The 21,686-nt window shown below is 33.8% G+C and overlaps 2 protein-coding genes across 2 annotated transcripts; one reads left to right on the forward strand and one right to left on the reverse strand.

The window, feature by feature from the left end:
• Positions 1-435: 435 nt before the first annotated feature.
• On the reverse strand, positions 436-21,371 carry LOC114931544 (venom serine protease 34). Its single transcript, XM_029303662.2, has 8 exons — positions 20,856-21,371; positions 2,296-2,513; positions 1,909-2,127; positions 1,599-1,797; positions 1,247-1,447; positions 990-1,141; positions 742-898; positions 436-629 (listed from the first exon to the last, which is right to left on the reverse strand). The coding sequence occupies exons 1-8, from the start codon at positions 20,884-20,886 to the stop codon at positions 604-606; spliced, it is 1,203 nt and encodes a 400-aa protein (XP_029159495.1). The 5' UTR covers positions 20,887-21,371; the 3' UTR covers positions 436-603.
• On the forward strand, positions 2,191-6,270 carry LOC114931543 (centrosomal protein of 89 kDa). The gene is made up of 6 exons (XM_029303661.2): positions 2,191-3,722; positions 3,831-4,095; positions 4,198-4,805; positions 4,867-5,354; positions 5,452-5,704; positions 5,787-6,270. Exons 1-6 carry the CDS (start codon positions 3,678-3,680, stop codon positions 6,054-6,056), a joined length of 1,929 nt encoding a protein of 642 aa, XP_029159494.2. The 5' UTR covers positions 2,191-3,677; the 3' UTR covers positions 6,057-6,270.
• Positions 21,372-21,686: the final 315 nt, after the last annotated feature.

Raw genomic sequence — 21,686 nt, forward strand, 5'->3', positions numbered from 1 at the left:
ACAGCAATGATGTAGCAACATTTTGCAGTGAATTTGCAATATTGCAATATTGCGGTGAAAGATTGTTGTAATGTTTTTGCAATCTAACGGTGTTGTATGGGTTATGTATAATTTTCTTTTTAAATTCATTACAATGAATTTAAAATTCATTATTTTAGAATAAAATTATATACCTTAATATGCGTTGAAATATATTATAAATATTCGCTCGAAGCTCTTCAGGATATCTACTTAAATCTTGCAAATAGATACATGAGAAATATGCTGCATAACAATTTCAATATTCAAGTACCATTGATAATCTATTTGAGATTTATTAAGTATATAATCTAGGTCTGAGGATATTGATTGAAGCGTCTTGGCTAAGGCAGTCGAAATATATTGATTTTATTGCACGTTAAACATATAAATCAGAAATCTATATTTTTGCTCGTAAATACATACATCAATTTGAAATATTTCAGGAGAGAGAAAGAAATAAATATATAAATAACAGTTTACAAATAAATATGTCGCGTTTATAAATAATAAGCTATATAAAAATAATTGTTCACAAATAACAAGTGATATCCTTTTAAATATCACTTGAAGTACTTGTTCCTTTTATTCAGACTTGCAGTAATCGGTACCTGTAAGAGGATAAATAAGCACGGAATGAGATGATAACGCACTGTATATTTCATTTGTTTACCCTACGTTTTAATGAGATGATAACGGGCATTGTATATTTCATGTATTTACCCGACGTTACACTTAGAATCCAATCTATGTAAGTGCCGACACGTGTGTTGATCCCTGGTTCGTTATTGCCGCAACCGGTCCCGAAACTGATAATACCCACCAGAACCTCTCGTCTCGTCGTAGGATTCTGCCAAAGAACGGGACCACCACTGTCGAACTATAAATTATAGAATATAGACGAAGGAAAAAATGTGTCTGTCTCTGCAATAATTTTGTAGGATTTACGCAAGAAAAAAATACAATGCTACCTGACACGCGTCTTTCTTCTCCCCATAAGTACATAATTGACTATATAATAAATTCGGGTCCCGTCGACGACACTCTTGATACGTGAGTACGGTTAATATAACTTTCTGTAAAGTTTTTGATTTCATTCCGCCAAATTGTGTTGTTCCCCAACCTATATTTCGATCAAATTAAATGCATCGCAAGTTTATTATTTATGCAACTTACGTGAAACAACGAAAATTTAATATTTCCTAGAAACATAGCGAATATCGCTCACCCAATAAATCTACATAACTTCCTGCAAAAGAATCGAACCGATGTTGAAAGGGAAGACAAGCCGGTCCAATTTCTTCGCTGAAATTTATAATGGAATTCGTCGTTACTATAGCTATGTCATTGTCTAGAGTTTCGTCATTATAAAGAGGATGTATATCGAATCGGGATACGGTATAAAGGCGCGTCGCATTTGTGTCTGCGCCTGAAATGTTAGAAAATTTTTGGCCATTATATAATCAGGTAACATGTACATGAATTTAAAATAATAATAGAGATTAATAAAACTTGAATGAAATTTTATATACATGTTCCATTAGAAAATCTTTTCGATAAAGAAAAACATATTAACATACCTGTAGTAAGATCGTGATCTCCTACAAGTACACCTACGCTATTTGTATTTCTATCTGTCAGACAATGTGCGGCAGTCAAAACGTGTCTTTGCGATATGATGGTTGCTCCGCAATATACATCTCTTTGAAAAGGATCGACGAGACCAGCCATCATGGGATATTCATTCACCCCAGTTTCATTACCTCCCACTATTTTTGTCTGATAAATTAAAATTAAAAACCGATAAAATACATAGACATTTTTATTTGAAATGTATGTATTGTACATATATCAAATTTTTTAGTATTTAATTTTATTTGGTTTGCACACCGGATTTTTCCATCCGCATTTACAATTATCGTCCTCTGCTTCTTCGATCGCTTGTAGTTCGCACAAAAATTTAGCTCCCGATGACCAAAATGCGGTTGACATTTCAATGATCATGACTTTTCCTGTCGATTCTACGCTAAATGTCTCGTTGCCACAATAGGAATTGGCCGTAGATTTATTCACGTGTACAGTTAAATTGTCAATGGCACATTTAAAATTCTGCGAAAAATATTTTGGATATTATTGTAAAAAAATCTGTAATTTATTTGTGAATTTTAATTAGTAACAAATCATTTTAATTTTTTTTTCATGAATACAGGCTCAATCTTTCAATAATATTTAGATTTAAATAGTATTTAATTTTTCCTTACAAATGTAAATTCTTACCCAAGGTATGTTAAAATTATTGCATGTTAATTTCACCCGATAGTCACTTTCCGCAATCCACCTGCACGATTGTCGACCTTTAGAGACGTTGGGATAATCAGGGTTGTACACATAATAAATGCTGCCAGATTGTAAATATTGGGAAAAGTTGCAATTGTGATAAACCAAGCCGTTTGACATTATAAAATACAAGGACAGCGTCAGCACGAATAGTCCACCTATTAAAAAGATAATTCATTATTATTAATAATTATATGCGAGGAAATATCTTGCAAATTTTTTTAATTGTTACAGATATAAAGTACAGGAAAAATATGTTATACTTATATTGCATACAATTTGCGATATTGATAATCGTTAATCGGATTTCTACGAACGCGTAATATAATCTTTTGGCCAAGGCCGTCTTATCTATAATAAGTGTCGGTACTGAAATTACCTCGGAAATGGTAATGATAAATAAGTTAGTTCTGGCCAAGTATTACCTAAGAGTGCGTCAAGAATAAATTATTGCGACATAGACATAATTTACATAACTACTTAAGATATGCGTATAATGTCTTCTAAAATGTAAGAACTCTTTTTACTTTGACTACTTCTTCAATATCGTAAGAACGACATTTACTACAATAATTCTTTGGTAATCAATGAAATCAAATTTCCTTCCAAATCATCGTTATAAAACGGTACAACTCAGGGATAGGCAGTATCATTTAATAAGAACTGCATTGCGGCTGTTATCGTATATCGTTCAATCAGACAAATGTATGTACGGTGACATGCTCGCAGGAGTCAATCTTGAGATATGTTCTGTCAACACACACATTATATGATACGGATTAAAACTTCCGTAAATTAAAATTTTGAATCTATTGAAAATAATTGGCGCGCGTTACTTCCGTAATCGCACGGTTTTTAACGAGAATAAATTGAGGATAAGTAGAGTCGGAGCAATTTTATTATAAATGACAATTCTCTATCTTTCTCCCCCTTCCCTCTCTCTTCGGTATGTGACATGTGACACGTTTTCAGCGTGCCCTGCTCCGTTGAATGAACTTGAATGAAATGTCATATGCGTTAATACATGTGTCGCCTTTCATTGATTCGCGTGACGCCAAGTCGTACTAGAAATGATCACGAAAATGCGCCTGTGGCTCCATCTAACAGTGAGTTCCTGGTACTTCGTCGTCGATTGTTGCCATGGTGATCGCATCATGGCTGCGTTCAAAACACAAAACATCATCTGACATAAACAAGACGTAAGCCTTCTAAAATTTACACTCGATACGATCTCAAGCATCACGTGTTTCCGCTAATAACGTCAGAAATGACTTTTTAAAAGCTATTATTTGTTGCCTGTATTCGAACAGCAGGTGTAGGCAATGCCAAATCGTGATAACAGTGTTGATAAGCGTTATAAAGAAAAGGTAGAAATATAGTTTAAGTGGTATATTTTTCTGTATTTTTGTTTCAAACTAATTTTTAATATATATTTTTTTATTTTATTGTCTAACATAATTTTATTGTAATTGCAGCACAGCAGTCGTAAGGTTTCAATTACTGAAAATGAACTGGAACCAGTGCACAAGCCACTGCATCGTTACAGACGGTTTCATAAAACAAGACGTCATTCAAGAGTTAATGGTGAATCCGACGAAGTGACAGATAAAAATAGAAATAATGACAGTGTTGTATTATATAAGAAAAATGGAAAACATTGTATTCAAAAGAAAATTGATAAATTAGTTGAAGAAAATCGGATATTAACGATGAAACTTGAAAACTCTGCGATAAATCCTGGTAAGTCTTTTTTTCTTTCATAAATATATTTATTACAATGCAAATAATATTTTACTAATTAAAGAATAATTATAAAAATTATCTATTATAATGTAATTTCAGAGACTATTGCAGAATTAAGAGAAAAGGATTCCTTAATGTCAAAAATCTGCAATAAGTATCACAAATTGTTCAAAAATTATGAGGGCCTTCAACAAGAATATGAAAAACTAAATACTGTTCTTGTGAAACGTGAAACAGAATATCGTCAGTTGCATGCATATCACAAAGAATTTATCGAAGACTTTCAAAAAGTAGAGAAAACCAATTCCAATCTTCTAACATTTAATCAAAAATGCAAAGTTGAAAATGTTCAGCTAAACGAAGATATAGTGCTTTTGAAAAATGTAATATATTGTTTAAATGCAGAACTAGAAAAATATCAAGATAAAATGAGAGAATTGGGACAGAGTGTCATATCTAAAAATATTAATGACATATTAGATTCTAAGAGCCCAGCAGACAGTAATAAAAAACTATTAGAGTCATGGGGTTCTGTGAATACTCATGTATTAGGCCCACTTTTAGATGCTTATCAGGAAAATCTGTCGGAGAAACAAGAACTTATAAATAAATATGAAGAAGATATTGCAGAGTTCAGTACTAGATGCAAAGAGATTATCGCAGAGAATGAGTGCATGCAGAATGAAGTGGAAAAATTAAGATCAAAGGTATTTTAGTTATCAGAGTTTATTGTTTACTTTACAAATTATTGTAGTAAAAGTTTTTTAGTGTACCAAGTATGTGGATGAAATTAAGATGATAGCCGAGGATGCTGATTTACTCAAGGAAATAAACGAATGTTACATAAAACAAACGGCCCATCAGAAGCAAAAAATACACGAGATCCATACATTATATGAACAGAAAGTGGAGGCAATGTCATTCGATAATAACAGACTTCATGAGGAATATCTTGCATCAAGGACGGAACTCAGTAATCTTCAAGGGAAATATGATATTTTTCATAAGGAATATGAAAAGTTACAAAACGACAATACGAAAACGATGCCTATCGATGTTCATAATGCTGCTGTCGAAGAATGTAGACAATTATTTGAGAAACTAAAACGTCAATATGAAACTGAGAAAGAGAAAGGATCTACTCGTATCAAAGAATTGGAAGAATTGCAATACCAAAATAAGACACAATTAGATGTAAATACAATAGAAAGAAATCAATTAAGAGTGTCGAATAAAAATTTTGAAAAAAATTTAAAGTAAGTATATTTAATATATTTATTGTAAATCTCTTAACTTTGAAAATTTGATTTATATAATGTTACATAAATGTTTTATTTTGTTTTCTCTTTTTAGACACATGCAGCGAAAACTGGAACATTTTCAAAAAGTAGCACATTCTATGCGAATATCTCGAGATTCTTTTAAAAAGCAATTGAGAAAGACTACAACATACTGTGAAGAATTGTTCAGTGAGTATGAAACAGCAGTCGCTGAACGAGATAAATTGATTGCACTTTTACATGAAACAGAAAATGAAAATGCAAGTATTCATTTTCTCGGCGATACTATTACGCAACGAGTAGGCCATTTAAAAGAACAATTAAAGGTATTTAAAGTATATCTATCGATATATGTACATATATATATTTTTCTTTATTCTTAATTTTTTAAAATATTATTATTGTTAGATTGTACACGAAGGTGCCAAACAGCATTTAGCATTGGCGGAGAAAAATATGAAAGTACAGGAACTTGGAGTGCACCGTATGAAAAACGAGTATCATCGAGAATTACAACGTTTCAAGCATCTACTAAGGCAAAAAGAGGAAACAATTGGACGATTGCAGAAAGAAATTAACGCCACTCGCGAAAATTTGGATCACGTTTGGAAAACTGCTGCTGTGAATGATAAAAAAGGTAACACAGTGCTGAAACAAGTAAAGATTCAGCACGTTTAGTAAAATTTAGAAATTTGTTATGATAAAAGTATAAAATTTTTATTCGACACAAAAATGATACTGTAGAAATATCACTGCCAATGGAAATTTTACATGGTCTAACATTGATTATCGCAAAATGATATACTGCCTATAAAAACTATTATAATTAATGTATAATATATGTATAGCATAATTATCATATTGAATATAGTTGTAATATTTATTACACACATACATGATTATATATATGTGAACTATGCATTATTTTCTTGTTATATCTTCATCTAAATTTATTTATAGCATAAGAGATCAGAGCTATTGATTAATTTTACATTACATCACAATCAAAACAGTATCGACATGTTACTCGACCGATCACCAAGATAATGTATTCAATACGATAATGACATACCTTGCGTTTGAAATATACTCAAACGCGCGTTTACTCATTCAATACTTAGAGGAAACAACAGATTTATCGATAGTATCACCACCTTTATTTAGTGATGACATCAACCGCGGCAAAAGGTTTTGAAGGTTGCCATTCAACGACAGAGGTAACATTGGGGACGACGTGTGAACGAAAAATTGACGTCCCCACGTATATAGAAATGATCTCACATTCCATTAATATTAACATGCAAACCGTGTACATGTTTTTGTAATCATTCTATCGCATCTTGCATCTTATAAGCGCTTTTTGCTAATTATCAGATTTTTTTTCCCAGTTTCCTGTTCTTACAATCTGTGAACATTAGCTTAATATTTTAGTATTGTTTAGCAAATCATTTCTAAAACTATTTAGATAATTATTAAAATGATCAAAAACTATATTTTAATAATTTATAAACATTTCCCTAATTGGGAATATTAGTATTAAGTGTCTTACTTGTTTATTTTCTATCAGATAAATGAATCTATTTATTTATTTATTAGTTACATTAGTTATTTATTTTAGTTGCATTAGTTATATTATTACATTAGATATTTATTAGTTACATTAGTTGTATTATTACATTAGTTATTTATTAGTTATCTATTTCGACTATTGAGAGAGATTATGTATTTAGATATAATTTTTAATATTTATTCCAATATTTCTCGAATTTGATTTTGCCAAAACAATTTTTTGTTTTATCTTTATCTTATTTGATCTTTCTTCTTCTAAAAATCATGTATTTCGTGTTACGAAGTGCAATTGTGAAGCGTGCAAACGTAGTAATCGTAATCGTAATTTAAATTTGCCGCCTCGATCCCTTCGATACTTCGAGAATCGCAATTGATTCGATAGATTTTGAATCGGTCAGTTGCAACGGCAGAGAATCATGGAGTCACGGCGGCCGGGATGCTCCGTACGTTATCTCGCATTTTTTCCATTCAAAAGTGAATTGCGCGTGCAAAAAATCGTCGCGAGTGTCTCCTACAGTTCCGGTCATTCGATCACGATGTGGTTTGCCGTAATAATCGCCATTTGTCAATGTAGCCACTTCGGTATCGACGACCGTCCTTGTGTGTGTGTGCGTGTGTGTTCTCAGAGATTTGTTTCCCTCATTTTTCGCATATTTTCTCACATTTCCTCGTCGACGTGTGTCAGAAATGCTAGTTAATAGGTATGTTCATGTACATTATGTAAATGATGTAATAGAGAGGTAAAATGCCGAGATCTCTCTCTCTTCTCTCTCTCTCTCATTCGCTCTCTCGCTCTCTCTCTCTTTTATACACAATCTTGCAGAGCTTTATGCATGAAAGATTCGTGATTGAAAGCTATATAATTATAATAGACGCAGAAATCTCTAATTAAACTATAATTATTGTTTCTGTCAGGAAGTATTAAGTTAATATTACTCATTAAATACAGATATTCACTAAAATTGATATCTAAAAAAAAAATGCATTCTATTTTTAAGAATTTTGAGGAAGATTCTATAACTACGGTCATTTTATATTTATTGTGATGAAATCGTTGTTGGAAGAATTAGATCTCGATTGAAGCGGAATTACGCATCGGCTATAATAAATTGCTAGATTTTATTGCAAGGTTTGACACGCTAGAGCAGGATAGTCTCTCGAACTTGCTGTGGCGTCATGCGTGCGAGCGAATGAGCAAAAGAACGAACAAAAGAGAGAGAGGAACGACAAACAAGTGAGCGCCTAGTTAAGGTTAACTGCCGCATGCCGGTTACACGCGACACGCATATTAATTCAAGAAACTAGTTCTTGCACAATGTACGTACGTGACGGACAAATTTCAAGTGAAATTCACAAGGATACGAAATTCGATGGTGGCCAAAACGAAATATCAAAGGTTTCGAAATCAAAAATAGAGGTACGAAATTATCGTGTTTGCAAGTAATTATAAATGATAAATAATCATTTTTTTTTATACTTGTTATTCTATTATTTTATTTAGAAAAGGAAAAAGGGAGAGATAAACACTGCTGTATTTTCTAAAAAGAGACAGTGCATATCGAATGATTACAATTCAATTAATCACACAAGCATTGCTATTAAGTACCATATTATAAATAAAAATGACAAAAAGTCGGAGTTACGACATCGAAATTACACGCGCGACGCAAATTTCAATAAAATAAAATTCACAATCGCGAATAAAATAAAAATAAAAATGAGAAATTCGCTGAAATTTCCGAAACATGGATATCGATTCGGGAAAAAAAAAATGTCGCGAATCGGGATAATCCGACGGTGGATAAATTAGAATCGAATATTCGCGGTTGCTCGACCGAGCCGCCCCTGGCGGGCGCTCGGGCGTTTCCGTCGCGGCTCGTGCGGACTCGCGCAAAGCAAAATGTCGTCTGCTAGGCGCGTCGTCCGTCGTCGTCCGCGTACAACCGGGTCGTCGGGCATTCGTGACGCGAAAATCGTGGCGCGATAAGGTGATAATGCGCGGTGCGCGCGCTCTCGACACGGCGGTGCCCGACAGTTTATTCCACCGCCACGTTTCCTCGTAATCGAACGAAGGCTTCGCGCGTCGTTTCGCCGGGCGAATCCGAGGGACACGGCTCGCGCGAGAGACTTGTATCATCGCGAGAGAGAGATATACCCGAGAGCGTGTGTGGGTGCTCGCCACCGGTGGAAACATCGATTTTCGCTTGTTTTCCGAGCGGACGACGATCGGACACGCTTAACGTCCCGGCGCGCTTCACTTCGGCCTTTTTTCATCTTGGACGATGCCGCCGTGAGGCGGCGGTGCACCAGGAGGCGAGGACGTCGCGCAGGACGGATTATATTTTCAGCGTAAGTTTCTCTCTCTTTGTCTCCCTTTTGCTCGTTCTCCCTCTCTCTTTCTCTCTCGGACGTCCGCTGTCGCGGTTCGCACGCATTTTCCTCTTTAAGCGTGGCACGCGTGAATTATCGTCGTCGCGTGGCTCCATCGTCGTCTATACTTAGTTACACTCTCTAACTAAGCGTCGCGGCGACGACCGACGAGGGAGGGAGCGCAGCGTCGCGCCGCATGAGAACGCCGGAAGTAAGTCGAATCCTCGTTACACTTGGCGAACGCCTCGTAGGTTAGCCTAACCGCGGTAAACTCGGCGCTCTTGGCGAGGAAGAGAGGCGTTATGCGTGACCGCGACGACGTGTTTGGGTTACGTCGCTCGCGTACGCGTTGCGACTGCGTAACACGCTCGATTTCCGCGAAATCCCGCGAATTTCATTCCGATCGATAGATGCTGTATCTCGTCGGTGCATTGTATGTATATTATATCGCGATCACATGTTGCGCATATCGGGAGATATGCAAGTGCTTTTTTTTTGTTAATACAAAAGAGTGAAAAGTTACAGATATATATTTCTATATTTTTTTGAAGTCGGCTCTTTCAGGCAAATATCTGTGTTTCGCGACAGAGTGATAGTTTTTCGATTTCTTACTTTCGCTGATTTCTTAATTTTATGACGCTGTACTTTTGAGAGCGAGAAGAAAGGAACGTAGATGTAGAACGCTGATAAGAATCAATATGACTAATCCTACTTTATTGCAAAAAAAAAAAAAAAAAAAAAAAATAGATATTGCGAAGTCCGTGCGTATAGCGCGAGTTTTCATTGTTTTCATACTTAATTACGTTATATATTAGAAAAGATAGATTGCAATGACTAATTACAGATATATGTGTGCTAGGCTGTATTCAATTTACGCAATCATTTCGTGATTGTGTAAAGGAATCACGATAACGGTGATAAACGTAGTCAAAAAATAAGTGTGTTGACACTTTGACACTGTTGACAGTTCGTGCGCGCGCGAACCTTCTCTCTTTCGGAAGGTCGTCGAATTTCCGATTAATACTGATGACGGATTTGCGCACACGTTTCTCGAAATATTCCGTGATCTCGAAAGTTTCGGTCGATACCGGTTTGCGGTTTCACGTTTCCGTCGACCTTCTCGCGAAATTTATCGCTGCTGCAACCCTCGACCTACATATATACGATTAGAAATTAGTATAGTACTTTCCGAAAAATTCAGAGATATGCGCGTTTGTTGGTCGATCGATAAGCAACGTGTTTAATAATGTAGTTTAACTCTCTCTCTTTCTCTTTCATACACATCATATATATTTACCTTTCCATTTCCGTTGGAAAAAATAATAATATTACGGTTACGATAGTCGCCTCGAAAAAGTCGATAATCTTATACGATTTTTGACATTTAATTTTATTTTTATTCATTTTGATTCATCGTGATTTTTAATCTAGATTGAGATTATATTATCAAAGTTTTCAGAGGAATTTTCTTCTTTTAGGATATCCAGATCGATTTATTTTTTTAAATAATTCACGCAATTTTTATAGAAAAGAAAATATTAATCTTTATTACATCTAAGTTTTGAATGAATCTTTCCGCGATATTATATCCAAATAATATTCAGTACCAGTGTTTTGCATATCATATATTAGCTTCATGAATATATTTATACTGAAATTGATATTATCGATGTTACGCAAATATTGATGGAAAATATTCAAGTTTTCAGAGGATTGTTTCCTTTCAGAATATCGAGATCGATTAAATTTGTTAAATAATTCAATTTTTATAGAGAACAAATATTAATTTTTATTATATCTAAGTTTTGAATAAATCTTTCCGCGATATTAAATCCAAATAACATTCAATGACACCATTTCATATGTCATTAGTTTCACGATCATGTTTACGTATATTGAAATGGAATTATCGGTTACGAAAATATTGATGGAAAGTACATTGTAATATCTATATCTAAATACAAGACGAGAGCTTATATCTTCAAAGTAGCGAAATAGGTTGTAAAAATATATCTACCATTTGTACGAACGTATAGAAGTGTGATTATGAAATTGTGAGTCGACATTGCAAGTAGAGAGACTATGTACTTTTACCTCGGTTTATCGGTACACATTTACGGCCTAAACTCGATATCGTTTTATTTAGTCGTCATGCAGATCGCGTTGGAGATGAAAGCTGCACTCGTTGCTAAAGTACGCGACGAGAATACGAGAGTTAAAATTTAATCGGTCGTGTATATCTATAAGAAGCACGAAGAAGGCGCGTGTCACGGGCTGAATCTTTTATCTCGTGCGTGTAGTGATCGCGACCGGCTTCTACAAAGCAATCTACCGCGGCAGATGTCTGAGCTTTCGTCGGCGACCGGTTATAAAACGTATAGCACCCTCGTGAGACTTCCTTGATGGTCGCTCTCGTAAAACGAGATCCCAGAGGCGTCGCTTCGTCTCTCAAAAACTCTAAACAAAATTATACACTGTATATAAACCGGAGTCGCTTTGTGCACACGTGTTACGATTCGTTAACTTCATTAAAATCAACCGCTAATACGTAAAAAAAAAAATATTGTGAAAGAGCACTAATATGTTTTTTTCAAAAAATACAAATTTTCAATTCTGTCATTTTTTTGTCACGTGTACAGCTGTCATCCCTCTTTAACACGGTCAGATATAATTGGATAAAAAAAGAGAAGAGTTAATTCCCTCTTTGTGAAAATTTCCACGGTGTGTGACATGTCGTGAGTCTTCCCTTGACAAGCCTCGCGTTGCAAATCACGTTCGCCCAATTAACGTCCAAACCGACATTATTTCGCGCGAATCGAAGCCGTTCGAAGCCCGCTAAGTGGAACGGATATCCGCGTCGCGAAAGCGTTGTAGAGGAGGAGGAAAAAAAACAAGAGGAACCCACGAGAGGAGCTCGCCTCCGCTTCTGCTACCGTGTGTTCCACTTCTTAATTACGCTTGTACCGGCTCTCGTCGTGTGCGTTTGCCTTCCTTCATTCATGGCGCAGATTTTCTCGTAGACGAATATACGGCCTTAATGGCGGCCTCGTTATATGTGTGCGGCGTTTGATGCGATTTTAAAGCAGCACTTTTGTTTCCACGCTGTTATATACCACACGATGAGGAGAAAGAGCCTACGTTTACGTCTCTCTTTTCCCGATTGTTCGCGATAATTCAACGGTATCTGCGCGAACTCACGGCGACTCGACACTTCCGGAAACTCGATACCGATTGCTTAGTAATGCGAATAGAAGTCGATCGTCCGACCACATTCGCGAATCTAAATAGAAGTCAATGTACGGAGCTGTGCGTGGAAGACAAACGAGCAACCTAGCGTTTTCATAGCGGTTTTCACATCAAAGATTGTTACCGTACAATATTATGTATGATATGCGAAAACGGAGCGTACACGCATTTATTACGCACAATTTACATTTAATCGACGCGAACAAATTATGATGGATGGTGTATAATTTTTACGGTCTGCGAAATAATTTATTTAAAGAAAGAGATTTTTTTATATAAAATTTCAGAGAAACTATACGCTTTATATATTTCGGTCTAAATATAATAAACATGAGACAGTGTGATGAAAATCTCACGGTTTGTTCGTATACATATATATGTACGTATAATTATTAATTCGTCAAGGCCAAGGTCAAGTGCCGCGGCCTCGAGGTAGCTTGTATTTTCAATTCGTCTCCTAGGCAGCCGGAGTTCTCGGAAATATACGCTTTCAAATCACCCCATGCATATGTAGCACCGCAAAACGGTCTCTCAATGAGTGGTGCGTGCGAAGCTAATTCGTGACTTCCACCTAACCCTCGTGAATTTTCCCCTATTTTCATCCCCCGATCGAGGGTTAGAGTCTCACGCGATCTAATCGAGAATCGTCTAAAAGCTCTACCAAACACTGTAAAAAAATATAAAATTACAAGTAAATAATAAGTGTAATTTTACATGATTTTATGTAACATATTACATATCTTTTTACAGTGAAAAGAACCGGAAGAAATAATATTACTCCGCGGAGAAACAATGCATTAATCCCGTTATTACACATAACGTTTTCTTTTATTTTTCCTTTCCGATTCATTGTCCTCTGCTTCACCGAATGTATAAACACACGACGTGTGTAAGTGTAAACAAACGCTATCCGAGATCGTCGTTCGCGTGATCCGCGCAAAAGCAAAGAGAGAAAGAGAGAGATAGTAGTGGGGGAGCGGAAGGGATAAGGAGTGTGCGTATTATGTTTCCCGCAGTAGCAGACGGCGGACGCACGTGCGTCGGGACGCACGTGTCACGTGGACAGTGGCGAACGACAAAAGCAGCCGAATCGGAGTGTATCTCGGCGGTGCTGTAAACAAATGAACGATGATGAACCACCGCGGGCGCGTTACGTGACATTGTAGTGTGGTGTTGTGATAATATAGTGTTGTGGTGGCGAAAGGACACGTTGCGTGTTACACGTCGTACGACACGAGGAGAAGCGAAACGCGGCTCCTCGAGCATGGTGTAAGGAAGAAATCATCTGCCGAGGATCATGGAGTTCGAGCTGGACGGCAGCCTCAAGGAATGGGCGAAGGACAAGCCGTTGAGCATCCTGCAGCTCGATCCTGCCGACCGGGCCGTACTGCGTATCGCTGGTGAGTGCCGCAATTCTATTGATTTTTCTCGCTTTTCGCTTTAATTGCACGCTTGCGGTAGATAGAACATATGTTTATATTCCGAGGGATGTTAAAGTATGAGCGATATATTCCCTCGTGTCTATCCACGATGATATACGAGAAATAATAAAGTCAGTTCGGATAAATGTACAATTCTGAATATATAAATTATAAAAGGTTCATACGAAATTCAAATAAGATTTTTACATAAATTCTTGTATGATTTCACATTTTAATTTATTCGGAAAATAGATACAAAAATATTATTCTTTAACGATACATTTCTATAGATCGTCAGATACACAAAAGCACGAAGCATATAATAATTGCAGTGCTTTAGCGCGTCTTTAATATCCCAGAAATAACATGTAGAGAATAGGCGCCTTTGCCGTTCAACTTGATTCTCTACCAGTTTCTTATTCACATTAGCGCAAATGCGCGGTGAGTTTGCGAAATTTAGAGGCACTGCTCGATGGTGCTGATTCATCTTAATGCGCTCGCATTTACAGTGTGCGTGCGTTTGTAGGGTTATAACATTAACATTGACACGTTCGCCTCATTCGTGGACACGACTATTTTTAGCCAAAGGTTCTTTACTTTTCGCCGTTAAATATAGCGGCGCACATGAGAGCAAGATGCACGTGCGCAGTGCATTATTTTCGGTGAAAGACAGTACAAAGCACTGTTTGATTTGCGTATTTTATTCTTGGACGACGATCGTCAACTTGAATTCGGAATTTCAATGTAAATATCCGCGATTGTGTTTTCATAGCAACCAACGCGACGAATTTATGTGGCTTGGGTCAAACGAAATGTTAAATTCTTGATGTTATTATGATTCGAAAATGTAAGCTTTGAAAAGCATTGATTAATGAAGAAATTAATAAATTTCGAAAAGTAATAAATTTAATCACTTATGACTTATATAATGTGTATGCAGTTGTGGAATGTCATTTCGTGATAACTCATAAATTATTAAGAGTTTCATTATTTTCAAGTTTTTATATAATTCTTGATAGTATTCAAACAATTCTGGCTGTTAAACCATAGAAATTTCATAATCTGAAATGTCAAGTTCACACAGCGTTTTATTTTTCGTGAGATTTTCAAAGATTTATAACTTTATATGTGAGTCCTAAAAAGATTTTTATTTTTTAAAAGTTATATTTTAATTAATATTATTTTGTAAAGGTATAGAACTTTTTCTAGATATTACGTAAAATTCTAAATATTTGGAAATCTGATGAAAAATACAAAGGAAAATGCAGAATAAAATAAAATGCTAATTGACATCTTAGTTATTCTGAGACATTTTCTGTAGTCAGAATATTTTTTTAATCTATCAAGAATTATAGAATTCTTGAAAATAAAACTAAACTTTTAAATATTTATGAATTTTTACGAAAGGATATATTAACTTCACACACAATTATATAAATTAAAAATAAAATTAAAATAAAAATTATTAATACATAACAATTATATCTGTTATATATTTATTTTTTATATAAATTGTAAAGAATATAAAGCACAAATTAGAATTTACTACTTATACATTTTATTTTGACACACTTTCTCTAAGATAAACATACATAAGTGAACTCATCGTTTACTACAAGATAGTTCAATTAGCACATTTCTAAACTCATTATACACTTTAGTGTAATCTGACACCGCGGGGATGTAGACATTCGATCGTCAGCTGTCTCATTAGCATGTAAATTCTTCTCCCATGGATTTACTGCGATCTCTTCTTATATATTATATAGAAAATAAAGCGCGTGAATGCGTGACAAGTGAATATTTTTATTAATTAGTTTTTTAAAAATATTTTTATAAAATAATTTTTTTAATATTAAAAATACGAGAAAATATATTAGGAAAAATTAAACTTTTAATATTTTAATATTGTTCGATATATATGTGTACATTTATTTTTCTTTATGTGATGCTACTAAGGAAATTTTGAGATTATTAAATTATTTTTACAGTGAAAGCATATAATTACAGTTTAAGTTGAAACATATATAATCTAATTATAGTAATTTACTGCTATTCAAGAGTATAGAGATGAAGAAAAAAGAAGATTGTATTTTTCTTGTGAAAGTTCTTTTTAACAACTTTAAATAGAAAAAATAAACATGCAATTGAAAGATGTGCAACATTTAGATCAAGATCATTACAATTTTGTCTAAAAACATTTTTTCGTATCATAAATATCTTTGAAAATTTACTTGTCATGTTTGACGTCTTATTCTGTAGATAGGATCGCTCATTGCTGATGTCAGCTGACATTATCATTCATTGAATCTCTTTACCAGTTTATTTATTGCCATAAGAAATGATCAGATAAGAAAAGCTTACTTTCTTTTGACACAAAAATTGCCTATTTATTAAATTCGAATAATGCTTTGTGTTTGAATTTTTATATTTTAAATAATATACTCTAACAACAATGTTTTCATAACATGATAATGAAAAATAATTAATGAACTAATATGAAAAGTATGATTGGAGAGTCGGTTATTATTTCGATTATTTACTTCGTTGTTAGTGTTCTGATTGATGAAGATTGTGTAGATCAACGATGATCCTCGTAATAGTGAATAGCTCAAAGTAATAGCAAGTGCTTCTACAGTGGATTCAATTGTGCGATTCTGCTCTTCCGCTGTCAGTATTATCCCGGAGGTGATTAGGGTCACGTCAAAAGTAATTGATAATGAATGAAATTAATAATCCGTGTAATTCTCTAAGTTCAAAGTCGGTCGGTAGTCTTCAGAAAAAAATCATCTAATAATGTAATATTTTTCTCTGTTTGTCGATTAATTTTGGTGCAAGATTAACAATTTTTAATAGGCAGCATCGGATTAAAAATCAAGTAGCTCCTGCTTTTTTTAAGAAAAAAAAATAATAACTGTTAAAAATTTTTATTCAATTAAAAGGATATTGAAATTATTTATTGTGTTATTTTTTTATTCACTGTTTGGTCATTTTATTTCGATGATTCATTTTTAACACGACTATATAAATTATTTTTCCCACAAGATGCTTTCGAATAATAAAAGATTTGTATTTTAAAAGATTGTGCGATAAATTATTTCTACGGTGGCGTTTAAATTTTAGTACAATTCTATGGCGTGTTTATACATCATCGTGACATCATCGTCTTATCGGAACCTTCAATGAAGGGTGCTGACGAGAGCAGAAACTCGAGATTATTTTAATATGTAAATATCGAGTTGCGCGTTAGAGATCGTCTTACCGCGATAACTTTTTCACAGACGTCTCTTCTTTTATTCGACTCTTCTCGTCTTATTGCATCGGTTAAACGCGTTTAGACTGCTCGGATTATTATCTGTCTCGGACTGCGTGGGTGACAATAGTCTTTATTATCTGAGAGGTCTCATTGTCAGACGTACAGAGACAGGCCTTTTTGTAAGGATTGAATGACCGAAGATGAATGAGCATAAAAAATTTACATATAGAATACGTATAACTTTTCTTTACGTTCTTTTACAAAACTTACATTACATTTTTTGTACGCAATTATATAATTGTATATATATATATAATTTAATTTGTATAACACGTTGTTAGCTAGTGTCAAGCTAGGATTAATGTCAAGATCCTAATGAATCACGTATGGACCTATTCGTGAAGCATTAATGATCCGTGGCAATTGAAGTTTGTTATGCGCTATTAGTCATAAGGTGGTCAGCAGTCATTTCGTACGTATCTGTCTATTTGTAAGACGATGATGTAATGCAGAAGCTACCTGTTATATGTTGCGTAATTGAATCATGTGTCTAGCGCTGTATAGATCATCTATGACATTTTTCTCAATCGGAAGTCGCTTGTTTCAATTGCGTACCTTTGTGACAATAATTGATTTACATAACGACTTTGAACTTTAATTCGAAGATAGGGAATTTTGATGAATCTTTTCTTTCTTTCTTTCTCCCTACAAATTAATGATAAATTGAGAAATATAAATTTAAATTATTTTAATTACATTTAATTAAATTATTTTAATTTATACTATATTTTTAAATAATTTTAAATATGTATTTTATATGGCAACATAATGTTCAACCTGGTCGCTAGGCTTTTCATATAGATGAACTCTGCAAGCTGTTGACAGTGGTGTTGTTTTTGTCTACCGGTTGACCTGATGAGATCGTTGCATCTTTTGCTGTAGGAAGTAAGGACAGGTTAGGTCAGTTCACATTGAGCCACGACCGTGGAGGCGGCAACAGGTGCTCGGGTCACGGTTCGATGCCCGGCTATACGCCATCAGCCGCCTCTCTGTTCGCCTCTCTGCCTATACAGAGTCTATGCTTAGCGATGCTTGCCCTCCACTTTTAATTATTACCAGCTGGACGACTTTCTCCGAGCACAGAAAGCCATTTTGTAATTAAAACCTTAAGACGCGATATCACATTTTATATGAAAAAAGCACGCTTTAATAATTTATTATTTTTAATATGAACAATTTTTATAAAATGTTATATATACAATTATATTTAGTGATATATACGTGTATAGTTATATAATTTATATATTTGATTAAAAATTTTTGATATAATTAAACTTTTTCAATGGGTTAAGAAAAAGCAATTTTCGAGTTACTTTCCGAATTTTCTTATTTAAAGATAAAATTAAACCAGGGAACACGCAAGGTACTCTCCTCCATATGTCAACGCGTAAACATAAACGCACGGTTGTTTTAAACGCACAGACTCTTTCTTGCATTGAAGCGTGCAGACTAAACGTACGTGTTACGAGGCATTCATTCGTCGGTACGCTTTTAACGCTCAAGCACGAAGTGCTAATGTAAATTTAAACCGCGGACAATGATCACCCTCGAGTCTTGCGGCTTTTTGCATTAACTCTTTAGTTCGTACGACAGGTCCAAAGACCTCGTCGTGATGTCGCGCACGTTCTCGCATTTTGTCGTCTATTATTCTTACCAAAATAGAAAAGGCGCACATTTAGTTCATAATGTAATTGTCGTATAATTCGTAGCACGAAACAATAATATTTTGCGAAACTATCGTAGCATACGTCCCATAACGTTACATTACGAATCTATATGTATATATAATGTGCCCGAATGGACAAATACAAATAATTGATTCAATTTCAATCAATTGCCCATATTAGAGCTTCTTGTTCTCTGTAGTGATCTATCATAATATTATTCTCGAGACAGCAAATATTTCGCAATTTTTTCAATATGAATGACAGTTCAAATTTGACAAATATATACTTGTATCATTCTACACTGAAAAAAAAATTTGTGAACTTGACTAAATCTTTTAATTAAATTACTATTTTGTTAATTGAACATATATTAGTATTTAAGTCGCAAGTATACATTTTGTTAGATTTATATTATATTCAATTTAAATATTTGTATATGTTTAATTAACAAAATAATATTTAGTTGAAAGGTTTAAGTCAAAGTTAATAAATTTTTTTGGATATAAATAACTATATATAGTTGTATCATTATAAATAAACGATATATCATATATATTAAATATGAACATATATATTAAATAAGGACGCTTTTAACACGAAGAAACTTAACGTTATTTAAATAATTAGCACATGTTTATGGGCGAAGAAAAAATTTTGAAACATCTTTTTGCACATACTTTTTTTCTGTAAAGACTTTCGAGATGTAAATTATACTTTTAGAATACTGCTCGTTCGACTCGAGGCTTGCATGTTTCTTTGTGGTGTCGGTTGCTATGTAAATACCATATACCCGCCATATACTTGACGATACCGGGGTGCTCATCCTGACTTGTTGACACGTATATTATAATTATTCTCACATAATAACCTCATCTTGAAATTATCACGAACGACTAAAGTTTCTTTAGAGTGTAAGGTTTTTTGTTAAATTGCCATTTAAAAGAGATGGAATCGCGGTGCGAAATAGCATTGAGAAATTTTATTTTATTTTATTTTATGATCGCAAAATTACTGTCGCGTATAAATATATTGAAAAATAATTTTTGGTTATTCTATTCTAATACACGTCTAGAATAATGTAAGATGTATCAAACTAAGTTTTGCTCGGAATACCGTTATAGAAGCCAAAGGTCAGACATTTTATCAGGAGTCAGTTCGTTTTATAAATGTCAAATTCTATTTGCGATTTTGGTTCTTCTATGATACTTGATTTGGTGATAAGGAAGTATAGGCAAATTATACGTTTTAATTTGTATTATAATATATATTTATATAATATATAAATACACCGGAAATATTCTACTTTACCATCAGGAGATATCGAAATACCGTAAGAATATTCCTTTCCCCATCGATATAATAATTGTTTTACCATATCTTTATTATCATATGGCTAATAATATATAAATTTTTTGAGGTATATTATTTTAAGATTACTCTGTTATATCGCTTTAAAAAAATTAAAGTGTACAATTTTAGATATGAAACTCTTATAACACATCGATAAACGAAAATTATCTCTCGCGCATTCATCTACCCTTCTTCCCTTATCTTTCTTCTATATTCTGACTGTCTAAGGAATTTGTTCGCGATATTTGATAAGACACGTACAAGAATGACGTGTCGTAGTTGACAGAGCGATGTTGATGATTCGCGCAAATGTTCTACGATATACGCACGTCGGTTTTGATTTTGCGATGGTCGATTTTGCACGTTGTTCATTTCTTAAGCCGATTATGAATGCATTTACTTCGAAAAAATATTAAATTAAAAAAAAAATTAACATTTCTCTGAAGTAGAATTTTTTAAAAAATTTATTGAAATGTACATTTATTGTTTCGTATATTTAATTTATAATATCGACTTATACAATTTTGTGGAAACTTACCTTGTAGAGTATTTTTGAATTTCTGTCGCATATTTTTCCGATAAAATAATTAATACTCTTGCAATATTTAACACGTGCACAATATTTTGTTTCGGTGTTCGAATAAATTTTAAACTAATTCATAAATTACACAATAAATTGAAATTACTATTAAATACTTCGTCGACGATTCATATATTTGCAATGGAGCGTGAAAATAATCGACGTCCGACGATGGACTGATTTTATCCACGAAACCGGCGTATTTATATATTTGGAGTAATCGTGGTCTCCATCGTTGTACAGTTAGGAATGCCAGTTAAACTTGTTAGCCAGCTACATAAAACGCGAATAGGTTGAAAAAAGTCAACTGTAGTCTGTAATATTCAACATTTATAACGATGAACCGGAAGAGCTTATTAATTGGCGTCCGCGTTTTTATTTTATTTAAACGTTGAATGCAATTTAATATATAATTTCCAATCTCTAAGAAATGTTTCCGCCAATCAATTCTCTTAAAAAATAGATTTAAATGCGTTTATTGATATAGAAATAACATTTAATTAAGATAACAAGTTATTAAATGTAATTAAATCTGAAATCATGATAATCCTATAGGACAATATAGTATTAGAAGAATTTTATAAGAGTTTTTCTTATTAATATTTACAAAATGAAAAATATATTTTTCATTGTGTAAATATTAATCAGAAAAACTCTTATAAAATTCTTCAAATACCATATGTTGTCCTATGATTATCATAATTTTCAGGTAAATTTTAAGAGAAAATTCTTTCCATGTAGGGTGGTTAAAACTACTTTTTTTGGGATCTATCTTGAGTCAAACCTTAT

This window comes from Nylanderia fulva, unplaced genomic scaffold (assembly GCF_048542155.1).
Source record: "Nylanderia fulva isolate GAGA-0341 unplaced genomic scaffold, ASM4854215v1 Scaffold27, whole genome shotgun sequence".
In the NCBI taxonomy this organism is placed as follows: Eukaryota; Metazoa; Arthropoda; class Insecta; order Hymenoptera; family Formicidae; genus Nylanderia; species Nylanderia fulva.